Source organism: Carcharhinus amblyrhynchos, chromosome 31 (genome assembly GCF_965287045.1).
Source record: "Carcharhinus amblyrhynchos chromosome 31, sCarAmb.v2.hapA, whole genome shotgun sequence".
NCBI lineage: Eukaryota > Metazoa > Chordata > Chondrichthyes > Carcharhiniformes > Carcharhinidae > Carcharhinus > Carcharhinus amblyrhynchos.
In genome coordinates, this window is record NC_137354.1 from 1921532 (window position 1) to 1941260 (window position 19729).

Below are 19729 nucleotides of genomic sequence, written 5' to 3' on the forward strand. Positions count from 1 at the left end.
CCAGGGTCGAAAAATGGCAGATGGAAGTTAACCCCAGATAAATGTGAGATGATGCGATTTGGAAGCTCTACTGCAGAAAGAAAGTATATAGTAAATGGTGGAGCCCTTCGAAATATTAGTATACAGAGGGATCTAGGTGTGCAGATCCACAGTTCGCTGAAGGTGACAACTCAGGTGGACAAGGTGATCAAAAAAGCACATGGCATGCTGGCCTTCATCGGCTGGGGTGTTGAGTATAGGAATTGGAAAATCATGTTGCAGCTGTGTAAGACTTTGGTTAGGCTGCATTTGGAGTATTGTGTACAATTCTGGTCACCAGAAGGATGTTGATACAGAGAAAGGATGTGGAAGAGATTTACCTAGTTTGGGGGATATGAACTATGAAGAAAGGTTGAGCAAACTTGAATTGTTTTCATTGGAGCATTAGGGATGAGGGGAGGCCTGATAGAAGTTTACAAGACGACGACAGGCTTGGATAGAGTGGATAGTCAAGAGTCTTTTTCCCAGGGTTGAAGGGTCAATTATTTGGGGGCATTGGTTGAAAGTGAGAGGGTGGTGAATGCCTGGAACGTGCTGCTGGAGGAGGTGGTAGAAGCAGATTCTATAACAACATTCAAGAAGCATCTGGATGGATTTGATTTATTATTGTCACATATATATCAGCAAACAGTAAAAGTACTGTTTTTTGCACGCTATATAGACAAAACCTACGTTCATAGAGGAGAAAACGAAAGAGTGCAGAATATAGTGTTAGTCATAGGTAGAGCATAGAGAAAAATCAACTTAATGCGAGGTAGGCCCATTGAAAAATCTGACGGCAGCAGGGAAGAAGCTGTTACTGAGTCGGTTGTTATGTGACCTCAGACTTTTGTATCTTTTTCCCAACGGAAGAAAGTGAAAGAGAGAATGTCCGGGGTGTGTGGGATCCTTGATTATGCTGGCTGCTTTGCCAAGGCAGCGGGAAGTGTAGACAGAGTCAATGGATGGGAAGCTGGTTTGCATGATGGGTTGGGCTACATTCACGACCTTTTGTGGTTTCTTGCAGTCTTGGACAGAGCAGAAGCTGTACCAAGCTGTGATACAACCAGAAAGAATACTTTCTATGGTGCATCTGTAAACATTGGTGAGAATAGTAGCTGACATGCCAAATTTCCTTATTCTTCTGAGAAAGTAGAGGCATTGGAGGGCTTTCTTAACTATAGTGTCGGCATGGGGGGACCAGGACAGATTGTTGGTGATCTGGACACCTAAAAACTTGAATCTCTCAGCTCTTTCTACTTCTTCCCCATTGATGTAGACAGGGGCATGTTCTCCTTTACGCTTCCTGAAGCTGATGACAATCTCCTTTGTTGACATTGAGGGAGAGATTATTGTCACCTCACCAGTCCACCAGATTCTCTATCTCATTCCTGCACTCCATCTCAACATTGTTTGAGATCCCACCCACTACGGTGATATCAGCAAACTTAAAAATCGAATGGAAGTGGAATTTGGCCACACAGTCATTGGTGAATAAGGAATATTGTAGGGGGCTGAGAACACAGCCTTGTGGGGCACCAGTGTTAAGGATAATTGTGGAGGAGGTGTTGTTACCTATCCATACTGATTGCGTTCTATGAGTTAGGAAGTTCAGGATCCGGTCACTGAGGGAGAAGCTGAGGCCCAGGCCACGGAGTTTGGAGTTGTGTTTTGTAGGAATAATGATGTTGAAGGCTGAGCTGTAGTCAATAAAAGGGAGTCTGAACAAGTGTCTTTGTTATCTAGGTGTTCCAGGATTGAGTGCAGGGCCAGGGAGATGGCATCTGCTGTGGACCTGTTGCAGTGGTAGCCAAACTCTGGTGGATCCAGGTAGTCTAGGGGGCTAGAAGTGATTCGTGCCATGACTAGCCTTTTGAAGCACTTCATAAAGATGGATGGCCATCGGCTGATAGTCATTAAGGCACACTGCTTGGTTTTCTTAGGTATTGGGATGATGGTCGTCTTCTTAAAGCAGATAGGGACCTCAGATTGTTGTAAAGAGAGGTTGAAGATAGATATATGAATGAGCAGGGAATAGAGGGATATGAATCATGCAGAGGCAAGAAAACATTTGAGAGTCATTTGTGTTGGCACAGGCTTGGTGGGCTGAAGGGCCTGTTCCTGTGCTTTATTGCTCTTCGAGAAGTGATGCAGCAGTGTTAACCACTGTGCCACCAAATATTTTTCAAGTTCACAATTTTGAGATTATGGCCTGAATTTTACACCACCAGAACCAGAATGGATAAGGGTCGGACCATGGAAAGGTCCGTTAACCTCAGGAGAAATATTACGGTTTCAGGATGAGTGAGACCAATAAATCCTGGCCTATAAGTTAACAGCACAGAAGCAATTAGAAACTGTCTCATGATTTGGGGGGTAGGCAGGCACACAAACCTACAAAATGGGTCAGGTTGGAAGATCTGTCCTGATTTATTGATGATGAGTTAAAGCTGTCCACTAATTGAAGTACAGGAAGCCGACATCAATTTAAATTACTTTGACTACTCTTCTCTCCTTTGAATCTCAGTTATCCATTTCCAAGGATAATTAAGGATAAATAATAAATATTATTCTTAGCAACTACATTCGCATCCCATGAAAGAACAAAAGAAACTCCAGACCAAATGTAACATCCTAATAATTTTGTTTTTAAAACTTTGTCCCATTTAAAATTTCTTATATTAAATTCTTCTTCTTCCCAGTAACTCGAGCTGAACCAGACTCTGTCATCTTGGATGTTACATGTTACCAAGGACTGCCTATTTACATCTCCTGAGTATTGTCTGCCTCCATGCTTACCTCAGTTCATCTGCTGAAACCCTCTCTCGTGTCTTTGTTAACTCCAGATTTGACCATTCCAACATGCTCCTGCCCAAGCTTTCCAGCTCTACCCTCAATTCAAAATTCTGTTGCTGTGTCCTAATCTGTACCAGTCCCAGTCACCCATCGGGACTGTGCTCATGATTTTCACTGACTCCCAGTGAAGGAATGATTCTTAAATAATCCTCATTTTCAAATCCCTCCATGGATCATTCCCTCCCTAACCTTTAACCCTGCGGTGCCCCTTCTTCCAGATCTCAGTGCTCATCCAATTCTGCCTTCTTCAGCATCACTGATTTTAGTCACTCACCTTCAGCAGTCGTGCCTTCAACTGCTAAGACCCGAAGCTCCAAATTCCTTCCCTAAACATCTCTTCATCTTTCTCCTCATCCAAGATGCTTCTTAAAGCTGACCAGTTTGATTAAACTTCTTATCATGTGACTACTCGGTGTCAATGAGGTCATAAGCTATAAGAGCAGAATTAGGACATTCGACCAATTGGAGTCTGTTCCGCCATTCAATCATGTGAGAATTCAGGGAAAATCATATTCAATTCCTACGTTGCTCCTGCCCATTTCCCATTCGATCTTGGCTAATATGCTCCTCATTCTCATTTTCCTGCTTTCTCCCCCTAACCCTTCAACACATTACCAATTAAAAATCTGTCTAACTCCTTCTTGAATTTACTCACTGTCCCAGCATCCACCGCACTTTGGGGTAGTGAATTCCACAGATTCAAGACCCTTTGTGAGAAGTAGTTTCTCCTCAACTCTGCTTTAAATTTGGTACTCCTTATCATAAGACTATGACCTCTCACCCTACAATGTGCCACAAGAGGAAGCATCCATTCCACGTCTATTTCATCCATACCTTTTATCATCTTGTATACCTCAATTTGATCTCCTCTCATTCTTCTAAATTCCAAAGAGTATAAGGCCTAACCTGTTCAATCTCTCTTCATAGGACAAACCCCTCATTTCATGTTTGATAATGTAAGGCATTTTGAGATGTGAAGGCATTACATAAATTTAAGTTACTGCTGTTTTTTTGTTATAAACTTTAGCAAAGCAAACCAGAGACAGAATTACCCATTGTATGAATCACCACTACATTTCCTCACTGTTAATTAGCACACACAATAGGATCTGCAGTGGCTGCAGATTCTAAAAGTTACCAAGAAACTAGTCTTTGTAATGATGTTATGATTGTTCTGAATGGAATAATGCTTCAATGTACAGTTACAGAAGGGAAATCACAGAAAATTGAATGTCCCAGGATAATAGTTTTGTGGAATATTTGGAGCAGATGGCATAAGTGGATGTAAAGTAATCAGATGCATTTCTGGAGAGTAAAAGGAGTGAGGGAACGTGGTGAGGAGGTGTGATTGATCAACCAAAAAGATTTATTGTACCTAACAGGTAATTATTTACCTGTTTCAATGTACAGCCTACTCTCAATTTCTAAAATGAATTTCAATGGTTACCCAGCCATTCTAACTAAAATTACCAACAGGAGAAGGGACTGGCCAAATTCGTATTTTGCAGCCACTATTTTTTCTGATACAATCTTTTAATTGAATACATAACAGTGAAATGCTTCACTTAGTATGGAAATAAATACTGGTTGAATCAGACAGCACTTGGTGCCCGCTGCGAGGGGATGTGCATTATTTATCTCTATCTGACTTCAGAAAGCCTGCAGGTGCGAGGAAATTGGTCTCAATCCCATCTTTCCAGTAGGTGCCGAACTGTACCTCAGCTGGCCAAGAAAACGTGGAGCAAGATATAAAGAATACAAACAAATTCTGAGCATATGCCACCCTCAAATTAATTCCAAAATGTTCCTACAAATTTCTGGATGAGCTTCTCGCTGGCTTAGGAACAGAATGCCTTCCTGCTGGCACACAAAGATTGCTTTGGATTTGTATATGGAAAAAATACAATTATACTTTTATACACGAAGTTCAAATGAATACAAATTCTTGTTGATTGGCAGGTGAGGGATGGAAGCTAGCATCTTTGCGAGTCAATTGCTGGCTTAATCAGTACACTAACCTTTTAAACTTTTAAATTTGGAAAAGATACAGAAAGATGCAATTCATGATTGAAAATCAAAAATGCAGCCTCGCGTTAAATCCGCTCTGTACTGCAGAACTGTGAAGACAAGATCTTAAAATAGTTTTCAGCAAATCAATGCACCTCACAGTCATTTCTCCATCCATTTTCCCAACAGCAGGAGGCAACTATCATCTTCAGCACAGTCACACTTCATAACTACTGAGTCAAGCTTAGGCCTGAGCTTGATGCTTTTTAAACAGCGAGGAGACAAAGTGTTCTTCCTTTAAATCAATGATGGTTTCACTCTAATAGTGAATTCTAAGTGGATTGAACCCAATGTCAAAGTGATCAATACAGACTTGAATAAAAAGATGGATTGATAGCATCTCAGAATTTCATTGAAGTCGCAATTAATACCAAATACAGAGTACCTTTGTTCTATGTAACCCATCTATTAACAAAAGCCCTTTGAAACCTAAACTGTTTCGATTTTCTATTTCTGACACCCAGCAGTGAAAGGAGACTGTCATTCTGTCTCTGTGCCATGTATCTATCCATGCCAATGGAGTTAACAATCCTCTGTCACAGCACCACCCAGTCCTATATCAGAGGGTAAATGGCTTTATTAGTTTGGATAGGCTGCACTGCAACCCAAGTCCCAGAGTTGGCAGGTGTTGCACCTCTCGACAGATGATTTCCACTTTCATTCGAACCCAGACCTTGCACTTTTCCTACCATTCACCTCCCACTTTGATGTATCTGGGTTGCATTCCTACTCAGTCCACAGGGAAAGAACAGATAATATTTTAAACACACAATACTCCTTTCAGTTTTTAATAATTTAGGCACTGCTGCCTCACAGCACCGGGGAACAGGGTTTGATTCTGGCCTTGGGTGTTTTTCAGTATGGAGTCTGATCATTGTCCCTGTGTCTGCATGGGTTTCTCTGGGTATTCCCACACTCCAAAGCTGTGTGGGTTAGGTGGATTAGCCATTCTAAATTGACCCTTAGTATCCCAAGATATATAAATTAGAGGGATTAGTGGGGTAAATATGTGGGGTTATTGAGTAAACCACAGTAAGAAACCTTCTGCATTATAAGGTTTATATGATTCTAAATCAATATCCCCCAGAGGATCAGAAGTGCTAGTAATACACAAGGATATTAATGAACCTACATTTTCTCTGACCATCACAAATGATTAGGTTAAAAATAATCAGTTCCCTTCTATCCCTATCAAAATGAAATCACCTCATCATTTAGCTTTCCCTGGGAGATGGGATAGGGATAAAGCAGCGTATCTACCTTAGGGGAAAACTGGCAATTCTAAGGTTATAAAAGTGTGGTCCAACCAAGGTTCAATATAGATTTAGCCATAATTTCCTACTTTTCAATTCTATTCCTCTAGAAACGAAACTGGTTTATTTTTTGTTCCTAATGGCCTTGTTAACCTGTAACTCAACGTCTAGTGATCAGTATATTTCAGAAATATGCATTTTTAAGTCCTGTTTTGTATGGAGGGGTTGTTTTTGTGATATATGTGACCATCGTCACCTTTTCGGTAATTCTGATCAACACTTAAAACTATCTCAGCTCCAGCGACTTTAATAAGAGATTAACTGAAAATTTACAAGCTTTCTTGAGGCACTTCCTGTATCTGATTTCTTGAGTCAAACCCTCAAGAAATGATGAAAGCTGGAACCTTTTCCTTCTCTGCAGTCTATTTAAAAGATCTCTTTCATGCTCAACAATACTTGAAGCTTTTCGTATTGTATTTCTCAAATCCCACCTCCTCTTCAATTCAAAATTTGTCCAGGCTGATTTCACAGAAATCAACTCAAAGGCGCGGGTGGAGCTGTCCCACTGATAAGTGGTTTATTAAATCTTTACAACTCGATCCACACCAAAGAGATATTCCTCAAGGAAAGAATAGCAATTTCAGAAATATAACACATCTGTCTACCCTTCATCTCCCATTGATGTAATAGACAGTTACATCACCCGTAAGAAGGTCTGATCAAATTGTTTTGTTTAGTGCCGCAATAGAGAAACCTGGGCAAAGGATCGAGGCTCTCACATTTCCAGCATTTATTTGGAATTTTTAACAGTTTAGTAAACTCATACTCTTATGCTATTTTCCCGGGAAGCATAGTTTCATTCATCCCAAATCCCAATTTGAGAGGAAAAAAAATGAAGATTTAAAAGAGTTCTTTCAGATATTTTAGGAAGGAGCAGAGGTTTTTTTGAGCTGTCAGCAGAGTTTCCTGGGGTCAGGTTAAATAGCTCCTCTGACATGACAGTTTCCTGATGTTTTTTTCCCAATGGTACCATTCCATATTACTCTCATGATATCATCATGAGAGCTGAGTTTGACCTCAGGTGCTCCCTTGTAGCACAGAGGATTATATTTTGCAACTTTTTCCGAGAGTAGGCCTTCTCTCCTGTTCAATTCATCTGCTTCGTTGTTATTCAGCCTCCATCTCTGCTGTTAACACAGGATCTAAAACCAACTTGGACTGGCTTCACCCCTCCTTATCCCCAACAAAATGATGATGTGGAAACAAATGGTGAGCATGGGGCAACATTTCTTAAGGGCAATTAATTTTGACATGGCAATGCTGTACTTGGTGAGGATGGTCACAGTGAAGAAAGATATCAAATTCCAATTGATATTCTAATCTTACTCGACTAGTCCCTTGGAACATGTCAAACATCACAATACCAATAGGAGTTGAGTGAGCATGGCTTTCCCAACATAGACAAGATGACACAACCTTTCTCCCTTCATCAGAAATGGAAGTGCGTCATCTCGGACAACAATACATAGTTGGATATTGGTGCTGCATTCAGCTGGAGGTCAGACTCACCAGCTGCTGTTGCAATTGTTCAATCATCAGATCCTTTCTTTTCATTTCTTCTTGCAGTCCTTGGATCTCCCCAAGTAGCTCTTCAGTCTGGTCATGAAGAAAAACAACAGGCCATTAGGATGTGTGTGGTGAACCAAAATGCAGATTGATGCAAGTAGCTGACAAGGGCTCAACATTACTGCCAATATGCTCAAATATGAAAGGATAATGGTAATGCATTGATTTCCAACGGGGAGCTTCTGGAGAGCTCGGTTTGATTCGACAGAGGCCCAGTTAGTACCTCAGCAGAATGAACAATTCTCAGTGCTTTTAGTGAACTTGGCTCTCTTAACAACCCAACCAGACTGAGGCTTGAGAGGTGCTGCCGCCCCCCTGCTTTGTTCATCAGGCACAGCTCTATCATGTAAATATACCCAACAAGCTGGAATTCCCTTCTGTAGAAGAAAAGCTGAAGGCCGGATAAAGACATAGGAATTCTGAGAGAATCCAATCAGATAAATGTCGAAATGATGTTTATGCTTTGCAGAAATCCAAAGTACAGGTCATAACCAGAAAATAGTCAGTAATAAATCCAATAGGGAATTTCAGAGACCTTTTTTAACTCAACAGTGATTAGAATGTGGAGTGGTTGATGTAATTAGCAGTTTAGGGAAAGCAAGTAGAAAAAAATAGAAAATTAGAGGCACAGCGATTAGCACTGCTGCCTCCCACCACCAGGAACCTGAGGGCGATTCCCAGCTTGGGTCACTATCCGTGTGGAGTTTGCATGTTTTCCCTTTCTTTACAAGTGTTTCCTCCAGGTGCTCCAGTTTCCTCCTACAGTCCGAAAGACATGCTGGCTAGGTGTATTCGCCATGCTAAATTCTCCCTCAGTGTATTCGAGCAGGTGCTGGAGTGAGGCAACTAGGGGATTTTAACAATAACAATTGCGGTGTTAAAGTAAGCCTATTTGTGACATGAATAAATAAGCTTAAACTTTAGATTATACTGATAGTGTTAGATGAAGTCAGTTTGGGGAAAGCTTGTGTGGAACGTAAACACCAGTATCATAGAATCATCATAGAATCCTACAGTGCAGAAGGAGGCCATTCGGTCCATCGAGTCTGCACCACCTACAATCCCATCCAGGCCCTATTCCTTGGTGGGATTGAAGCCAGTCCCCATGCATTTATCCTAGCTAGTCCCATTGACACTAAGGGGCAATTTAGCATGGCCAATCCACCTAACCCGCTCATCTTTGGACTGTGGGAGGAAACTGGAGCATCCGGAAGAAACTCACGCAGACATGGGGAGAACTAACTACTCTGCACAGACAAAGACCCAAGCCGGGAATTGAACTCGGGTCTCTGGCACTGTGAGGTAGCAGTGCTAACCACTGTGCCAGTGTGCCGCCCCAGTAGACCAGTCATACTGAATGGCTTGCTTCTGTGCTACCAATACTTTGTAACAGGTGAACCAAAAATTGTTATATTTAAACAAACATCCACCACAATAATGAACTATCTGCCTGCAATAATGAAGATACAGAAAAGCTGAAATTAAATCTCTCTCTCTCGGGGTGTAATGCAAACCTCAAGGATCTGAATAAGTGTGAAATGCTGTGAAAGCAAAGGTCAATAGAAGGCAGCACCGGGAGGAAAGAGAGAATAAAGAGGAGGAGGTCTGGATTAAATGTAATTGAATGGTAAAATAAAGCAAACAAATTACCCGAAAACGGATATCAACATAAAAGAAATAACAGCTTGAAATAAAACATCCCTAGCATTTCAATGCGTTGCCAAGCTGGTAAATTAATGTTAGTCACTGATTGTACAAACCCGAATCATATTTCAGTTCTTAACTCGTCTCTCACATTTACTCACTTCCTGTTGGCTGTTATCTTCCCTCACCAGGGTCTAACTCATGATCAGGAAATTTACATTTTTAACACCTATGTCATCTTCAGTGCTGTATTTTTAACAGGGCCTATTTCTGACTGCGGAAAGGATTGATTCTTTATTCTACGTTATCTGCTTCCCCAGTGAACAGGCTAGCACCATTAGATGTGACTTCTCTGTAGCTGCATCAAATTGCATATAGTTTATTCCATTCCTATACATTTATATTACTGTGATGTAACACTTCAGTGTAGGTTACATGCTTCAGAGATTCAGTTGCACATGACATGCAAAATCTGAAGGCCATTTACTGGACTTCCACAAAACACAAAAAATATTCCAATATGAATGACTTTGCCAATCAGGTCAGCTAAAGGAAGAATTATATGACATGATAAAGATGGAAGACCAACTGTTGATACAGCATCCTGATGTTTACATATTTGGATATGATTATGTGTTACCCTCATTCATGCCTTTGTTTCCCTCTGAATTTGACTATTTCAATACACTGTATAGCTGATTTCCCATATCCTAGCCTCCAGAAATTTAGCTCCACCCAAAATTCACTGGAAGTTCTGTTCCTCTATCACCCCACTGCCTTTTTAGTTATATGGGCTCCTGGTCAAACAGGGTCTCAATTTCAAAATTGTTTTCAAATCCTTCCATGATCCTTTCCCTTTCCTACCTGCAGAATTTCTTCCAACCTCACGAGGCTCTGAGATCTCTGTGTTCCTCTAATTCTAGCCATTTGAATATTCCAGATTGAACTTCCTCCGCTCCTCGGGCCTAGACTCTGGAATCCCCTCCCTACCTCACCTTCTCTTTTAGAACACTTATAAAACATTCTGCTGTGACCAACCTTCTGGTTATTTGATCAAATATCTGCTTTGATAACTTGATGCCATATTCTGATTTAGAATGCTCCTACAGAGCAGTCTAAGTCATTTAGAACCATAACAACTTACAGCACAGAATGGGGCCATTTGGCCCATCTTGTACATGCTGGCCCAGAGACACGAAGGTGTCTTTTCTAATCCCACCTTTCTGCATCTGGCCCATTGCCCTGTAGCTTAAGGTGCAGATCCAGGTACTTTTAAAAAGTGTGTAAGGGTCTCTTGCCTTGAACAACAACTCAGGCAATGAATTCCAGACATTCATCATCCTCTGCATAAAGACATTTTTCCTCAAGTCCCCTCTAATCCTTCTGCCACTTACCTTGTATCTATGACTCTTGGTTTTTGAACTCTCTTCCAAGGGAAACAGGTTCCTTCTGACTACACTCTCTCTATCTGTCACAGTTTTTCCTACCTCAATCCTGTCATCCCTCGGCCTTCTATGTTTCAAGGAAAAAAACCCCAACCTCCCCAATATCTCCTCTAAGCTACAACTCTCTGGTCCTGGCAACATTCTAATAAATCTTCCCTGCACTCTCTCCAGAGCAATTATTTCCTTCCTGTAATGTGGTGAAAAGCATGGTACACAACACTCCAGTTGTGACTTCACCAGTGTCTTATACAGTTCCATCATTATAATCCGTACTTTTATATTCTACATCTCTGCCAATGAAGGAGAGTATTCCACATGCCTTCTTTACAACCTTATCTACCCGTACTGCAATCTTTAGCGATCTGTGCCTTTGCATGCCAAGATCTCTCATTTCATCTACCTCTTTCAGTATATTCCTGTTTATTATATATTTCCTTTCACTGTTTGACCTCCCTAAATGCTTAACCTCACCTTATCAAGCTGAACTCTATCTGCCACATTACCAACCTGTCCATATCATTTTGGAGCTCACAACTACCCTCTACACTATCTACTACATGGCCAGTTTTTGTGTGGTCTGCAAATTTCCCAATTGTGCCTCCGCTACTTTCAAGTCCAAATTGTTAATATATAAAACAAACAGCAGGGGTTCCAATACGTGAAACAGCTTTCCATTTGCAAGGTTAGCCATTGATCATTACCCTTTGTTTCCTGTTACTAGAATAACTTTGAATGTAATTTGCCACATTCCTCTGCATCCCACGGGCTTTTACTTTTTTGACCAATCTGCCACGTGGGACCTTGTCAAACATCTTGCTAAAATCCATATAGACAACATCCAGCGCACTACCCTCATCAATCCTCCCTGTCACTTCCTCAAAGAATTCAAGCAAATTTGTAATTTCCCTTACCAAAACCATGCTGACTACTCTTTGCCTGTCTATGTGATAGTTTATGAATTGTTTTTGTTTAAATAGCGTGGTCCTCAGTAAACATACACAAGTGTATACACATGCACACAACCCCCACCCCTAATGATCAGAGAGCAATATCTTTCTATCTACTTACAGGATCATGTGTGTGTATATATTTTTTATATATATATACACACATACATACACACACACACACACACACAAAACTGCCATTGTAGTATGGACACAGTATTTATTGCAAGTTACAGTCAAAGGGCCAGGAAGACCTGTCCCTCTCCAGCCCCATTCCATTAAAACCCGATGGCAAACTTTTGCTATAGCCAACAGTGTGTGTATAATTGATGGATAGTTGCACAGCTGCTCAAGATGCCTTAGGGTTAAGGACAAATCTGCTTAATGGCCAGACCTGTATTTGAGTTACATTCAGAATCTTAACTGACTCATTAAATATAATTTACAGCATGTTATTGCCTGGCTAGTTGTTATTAACCAATGGCATAAGTAATTATGACAAAACGGTCATAAACACATGGCAGAGTTGAATCTGACCAGAGTGCAGATCTCTAAATTACAACCAATGCAACCAAGCTGTACTGCCTCAAGCTGATCTCTCCAACACTTCTTAATGCCAGTGAATGTATTCAGCACAGCAAGGGGCCCTTATGATTGACAGCGTAGATAAATAACTCAATGCAGGATCCTAACATTAAATTAATGCCAGTTACTTGTAAACAAATAGTTTAAAAAAACATAGCAGTCTGAAGCTCTGGTCTGCTGGAAATAGTACCATTTCCTGGCAAGCTAGAAATGCTGTGTACCACGCTGAAGAAATTGTTTCCCATTCATGTCTAATTTCTTCCTGGAGGCCTGATGTCACTGATATTCTTGTAGTAAAATACTGCTCCATGCAATGTAGCACTCAGTCTGTGAGTTTTTAGAAGGAAAGTGATGGGACTGCATTGTGATGATAAGACAGCAAGCTGCCCCAGGCACTCCATAATCTGGCCATGTTCAGCAAACTCTCCAGAGTCTAGAGAAAAGTTGCAAGTAAACTTTTTAAATTAAACCATGAAGAATACTTGACCAATTTCAACTTTTGACTGCTGTTAGATAGCTGCAAAAGAATCCCACCCACTGTGGCAGGGTCAAGCAGCAAAATAACAAGGGAATGACTACAAACCTGTAATTCTCATCACTGGGTCGACACCAATACAGCACACCTAACTGATGAAAAGAATTATGACCCATTAGGAACTGGATTTTTCTCTCCAACAATACAGACTGTATTCTTGGGCAGAAAAATAGTTATCGTAAGCGTTTGGGCTGGATCAGAATCCTAATAAGTCGTCTCACACCACCAGGTTAAAGTCCAACAGGTTTATTTAGTAGCAAAATTTGGACTTCAACCTGGTGTTATGAGACTGTGGTTACCCCAGTGCAACGCCGGCATCTCCACATCATTAGAATCCTAATGCCAGAGTTAGAATGGGAGTACAGTCCTCCCATTCCCTGTTATCATCTCAGCCTGTTCACTAACAATGGAAATTGAATTTGAGTGCTCTGCAATAGAAAAACTAAATTAACACTGATCTCATCAGCATTTCAAAATGTATTTCTTTTAAAGATGGCTTTAGTCTTCCAATCCTGCTTCTAATTTTTTGCATTCAGCAATCATTTAGATAATAAATTATATTGTGCTGCTTCTGTTCAACTATTTTAGAGTGAATTAAAATGCAATTTAAGAAAAAATTAATGACATGTTCATTCATTTCTTTTATTTAAAGTTTAACTTTTGTGCTGAAATCAACATCCATTTCCACAACAGAATCCAGTTTATTCTTTCTTTATAAAGGTCAATCATTTCCTGTGTAAGTGCAGTCATATGAATTAAAGCAAAGAATGGTACGATCTACATGAAATTAGCAATCAATATTATTTATTATAATACTAATCTTTGAATTATTTAGTATTTAAATCTCAGCATTTGAATAGATATGAAGCTATATTCACATGTGCAATTATATTTGAAGTGGGCTAATCAACAATATAAATAGCTTCTTATCTTCAGTTATCAGAAATACATTCAACTATTTTAGCACCAATGTGCCCAGCACAAATAAAATGCTAATTTTGCAGCAAACAGCATATGAACATGAAACATTTTGCTATCAAGTGGTTTATCGCTCAGGTTCCAGAATTTCAAACTACCTCTGGGGCCAGTTCTGCAAGAATCGTAGCCTTTGGTGGGAACACATTTGTGCTCAATGCGCAGGCGTGTACCTCAATTCAAGCTCCCCATCATGTTTAACATTCAAAGTGAAAGGTGTCACCATAAGCAGGCAGCATTGTTCATGATCTGAAACTTATAATTCTGCACGTTGCAGTGAATGGGAACAACATACTAACAATAACAGGTACATTGTCATCTAACGTGTTCTCTTGTTCACTTTGGTAAGTGGAAAATACTATTGTACTAAATTAGGCAAAAGATAATTCCAATTTTTCTGTATATAATTTGGATAGAAGCAAACCAAACTCTATCCAGCAGTATAAAACCTGAATTTTGCAATACTTGAACTGTTGCTAAAATTCAAAACTGAGGTTATATCAGCCACATACATTAGACGAAGTATCCTTATGCTGCAAAATATTATTTCATGCTTTTCAGGATCATTGAACATAGAACCATAGAATCCCACAGGAGGCGGCCATTCAGCCCATTGAGTCTGCACCGACTTGACCGACAGAGCATCTTTAACCAGGCCCTATTCTCATAACTCCAAATATTTACTTTGCTAATCCTCCTAAACTCTATGCCCTTGGGCACTAAGGGGCAATTTAGCGTGGCTTATCCACCTAACCTGCACATCTTTGGACTGAGGGGGGAAACTGGAACACCTGGATGAAATCCACGCAGAGAACATGCAAACTTCACTCACTCACCCGCTGGAATTGAACCCGGGTCCCTGGAGCTGTGAGGCAGCGGTGCTAAACACTGTGCCAGTGTGCTCATAAATGGAGAATTTACCCTTTTGGATTCGAGCATTAACTTCAAGCATTCCTGCTGAGGCATACTGTGAAATAACTGACTTGTATTAATTCCAACAATATGCCTCAATGTAAATCTCAGACATGCATTTGGTGACATTTACATTTTCTGGCTGGTCCTCACTGCATAAGATTGTCATTTGAGTGTTAATATCAGCAGATTTATGTAAAATTTGTGATGAAGGCTCAAGTTGGTGAAGAAGTAGACAGAGCCTGCTGAGAATTGTTTCACCAAAAATGCCGCCATTCACCTGGAATTTGTGGGATGAACTGAACACAGAGATGAAGGAGGAATTTCAAATGCATCTGTGGTTCACCTTCGACTATCCCTCGAGTCACAACGACATGAGAAATCAATCCCAATTTGAACAGCAACATTTAAATCAATATTTTAAAGAACTTACATTTCTAATAAAGTTGATTATGAGAATTGAACCATGATAGACTGAGACAGCGCACATTGATACATGAGACTGAAACTTGTGCTATCAAGCAATAGGATGTTGGTTCTCCTTGAAAGCTCCACTAACCTGAAAAGTTCTTGGATCTCAGCTGGATTCAGACAGAGGCGCTAAGTAGGGGTCAGTTATTTTATCCAAATGCAGTGTGGGAAGGTAATTAGGATGTCTAAACTGCATTCAGTGATAAAAAAACCTCCAAAAAAGTTGGTTCAAGAGAGTCACTGATGGATTGTTGCAAATAGTCTGCAGGCTCAGGGATATGATGCAGAGGAAGTGAGAAGGGGTAGCATGGTGACACAGTGATTAGTACTGCTGCCTCACAGCACCACAGACCCAGGTTCAATTCCACCCTCGAATGACTGTGTGGAATGTGTACATTCTCCGTGTCTGTGTGGGTTTCCTCCGGGTGCTCCGGTTAAGAACATAAGAAATAGGAGCAGGAGTAGGCCATCTAGCCCTTCGAGCCTGCCCCACCATTCAATAAGATCATGACTGATCTGAAGTGGATCAGTTCCACTTTCTCTCCATAACCCTTAATTCCCTTGCCTACCAAAAACCTATCTACCCGTGTCTTAAATATATTTAGCGAGGTAGCCTCCACCACTTCAATGGGTAGAGAATTCCAGAGATTCACCACCTTTGAGTGAAGAAGTTCCTCCTCAACTCCGTTCTAAACTGCTCCCCCCTTATCTTGAGGCTGTGCCCTCTAGTCCTGCTGTCCTTTCTGAGCGGGAAGAATTTCTCTACCTCTACCCTATCCATCCACTTCATTATCTTATACATCTCAATAAGATCCCCCCTCATCCTTCTAAACTCCAACGAGTACAGACCCAGTCTATTCAGCCTCTCTTCATAGTCCAACCCCCTCATCTCCAGTATCAGCCTGGTGAACCTCCTCTGCACTCCCTCCAAGGCCAAAATATCCTTACACAAGTGCGGTGACCAAAACTGCACACAGTACTCCAGCTGCGGCCTCACCAGTGCCTTGTACAGTTGCAGCAAGACCTCCCTGTTTTTATATTCTGTCTCCCTCGCTATAAAGGCCAGCATGCCATTCGCCTTCTTGATCGCCTGCTGCACCTGCAGACTGGGTTTTTGCGACTCATGCACAAGGACCCCCAGGTCCCTCTGCACCGTAGCATGCTGCAGCTTTTCGCCCTTTAAATAGTAATCCCTCCTACTATTATTCCTGCCAAAGTGGATAACCTCACACATTGCTAACATTGTACTCCATCTGCCAGGTCCTTGCCCACTCACTCAGCCTATCTTGATCCCTCTGCAGACTTTCCACACCCTCCGCACAATTTGCTTTTCCACTTATCTTCGTGTCATCAGCAAATTTCAACACCCTACACTCAGCCCCCTCCCATGCTCCAAAGATGTGCGGGTCAGGTTGATTGGCTACACTAAATTGCCCCTTAGTGTCAGGGGGATTTGTAGGGTAGATGAGTGGGGTTGCGAGGGTGGGGCTTGGATGAGATTGTGGTCAGTACGGACTCAGTCGGCCGAATGGCCTTCTTTTGCACTGTAGAATTCTATAATTCTACAGTGCAAAAGAATAGGTTGAGGGAACTAGGTCTTTTCTCCCTGGAGAGACGAAGAATGAGAGGTGACCTGATAGAGGTTTATAAGATGTTGAGAGGTATAGATTGGGTGGATTCTCAGAGGCTATTTCCCAGGGCTGAAATGGTCGCTACGAGAGGACACAGGTTTAAGGTGCTGGGGAGCAGGTACAGAGGAGATGTCAGGGGTAAGTTTTTCACTCAGAGGGTGGTGAGCGAGTGGAATCGGCTTCCATTGGTGGTGGTGGAGGTGAACTCGTTGGGGTCTTTTAAGAGACTTCTGGATGAGTACATGGGACTTAATGGGATTGAGAGTTATAGATAGGCCTGGTAGGTATGGATATGACCGGCGCAACTTGTGGGCCGAAGGGCCTGTTTGTGATGTAGTGTTCTATGTTCTATGATTTATATCCATGTGATGGCATTTGGTGAATAGTCACTTTTCAAAGTACAAGTATGTGCTCATCTGAGATGGGGGAAAGAGTGTTCAGGTACTAGGTCATGGAGAGCTTATTGTGAGAGTAATAGATTGCAATGTAGTGAAACAGTAATTGGAGCAAGTGTGCCACTCCTGCACTGCTCGATTCTATCAAAGTTCTATGCCTTTCCCAGTGCCATTGTGCTTGATATCGGATATATACTCAACAGATTTTCTTGATTATTTTACACAAACAAGTTGGATGCTGAGGGACAAAGTTTTATAAATCACTTACGTCCAGAACAGAATATAACAAGTAATGTGTGAAATAACCATTTACATTTCCCTAATGAGAATCCTTATGGAAGTCAATCATGACTCTGTAATGAAACATAAATATGCCCCAGCTGATCATTAGGTGTTCTCTATAACTGTGGACCTGCTGCAACAACGGTGGCTTTTTACCATTTTGCAAAACTTCTCAGGATCTTTAAAACAAAGTCAAGGATGCTCATAGAATCCCTACAATACAGAGGAAGGCCATTTGGCCCATTGAGTGTATGCCGACCACAATCCCACCCAGGCTCTATTCCTGTAACCCCACACATCCACCCTTGACACTAGGATCAATTTACCATGGCCAATCTATCTAACCTGCACATCTTTGCACTGTGGGAGGAAACCGGAGCACCTGGAGGAAACCAACGCAGACACGGGGAGAACGTGCACAGCCAATGACCCGAGGCCAGAATTGAACCTGAACCTGTGACGCTGAGGCATCAGTACTGGCCACTGTGCTGTCCCCGGTTTGAGGCTGTGGGGTGCCATCAGACCAATGTCATTTATTTCACCAACTCTTTGTATCAGCAATTAGGCTTCTTTAATATTACTCCTTATATATTATTTTATCACAACTAATACTGGCCTGACATAATACCAAATAGAGAATAACCATTTTTTGTGAAACAACTAAATACTGTGGGATGAATAAGCAATTAGATTTCTACATCTTCCTGAATCTTAGTTGGTTCAGACAATGACAATACAATTGCCCTTTAGAAGATCTTTGAAGGGCTGTTTACATATTTCTGTTGAACACACAAGACCAAGAAAGAGACATTTCTAGATTCGCTTCTTTTCTTTTGCTTACGTTATAACATGGCTGGTTTTTTTTGGCACAAATTCTTCTGCACGAAACAAAACAACTCTGCGAATGCATCAACCTTCACTGTGGTTGCATATCAAGTCAGGGAGCTTTAGAATCACATTACAAATACCTAGATCTGTACTTCTGATGCAGTACGTGTCATATTTTTGCCTGCAGAATATTAGCAAATTCCTAAGAGCATAAGCAGAAAGATTTATTTTAGGTTAATGGATGTCTCTCACTTCACTCTGATTCCTGTTTTCCCATTACCGCAGAAAACACTGAAGCAGCAGGATAATATGTTACCTTGCTTTCCACAAATATAAAAATCTTACACCAAATTCTTATACTGCAGAATAAGCAGCAATCCATGTGCTTGCTCAACAAGTGGTCCAACCTGATCAACTTAAATTGTAATTTCTGTATATTGAATGGAAACGACCATCCAAAGTAATCACATGTTGAACCAGGACAGTGGAGGTTTTGTCTGGTGCCTAGCTTCCACCCGCAATAACCAGTTTATCCAAAACTCTCCTGCCTGTATTCGAACAAATCCCACACACTCACCACCGTTCCCCGTACTCGCTGGTTTATATTTGCCTCAGGTCCAGGATGTCTCCATTTTAAAATTCACATCCTTTCGCCTTGGCTACATGGTGACAATCTGGTGCAGCAAATTTACCACCGACTACAGAAACTATTCAAGCTTCACTTCAGTAAAATTTATAGAATGAAAATCAGCTGCGTTCCAGCACGGAAAGGCCAATGGCTCCACCAGATTACTGCCATGTGGTGAAGGCAGACATTTACTCTACGGGCAAGTGTAATGGCTGGAGAAACTGGACAATGGTAGCTGCCTACTGGTTGAAGAAACTGGATAATGGAGACTGTATATTTAGGAAAGGAAACAGAGGTGATTTTAAGACATCTATATTTGTGTTTGTGGGTATTAGAAAGAGAGTACAGTTTAAGTTTGTGGCTCTGTATTTGAAAGAGTTAATGACTTCAGTTCGGTTCAGATGCCTATATGCTAATGATGGTTTACAAAGAACAAAGAACAGTACAGCACAGGAACAGGCCCTTCGACCTTCCAAGCCTGCACTGGATCCTGATGCCTACCTAAACTAAAACTGTATACACTTACAGAGTCCATATCCTTCCATTCCCATCCTATTCATGTATTTGCCTAGATGCCCCTTCAATGTTACTATCATACTGGCTCCCATCACCTCCCCAGGCAGTGTGTTCC

General features: G+C 41.2%; 1 protein-coding gene across 3 annotated transcripts in view; it reads right to left on the minus strand.

The window, feature by feature from the left end:
• The window catches only part of ccser2a (coiled-coil serine-rich protein 2a), a 670411-nt gene that overhangs the window by 110655 nt on the left and 540027 nt on the right, over positions 1–19729 (minus strand). For all 3 annotated transcript variants that reach the window (XM_080215929.1, XM_080215928.1, XM_080215930.1), the window contains one exon: positions 7764–7850. In XM_080215929.1, coding sequence (XP_080072055.1) covers positions 7764–7850 — 87 coding nt within the window. The remainder of the gene's footprint in view (positions 1–7763; positions 7851–19729) is intronic.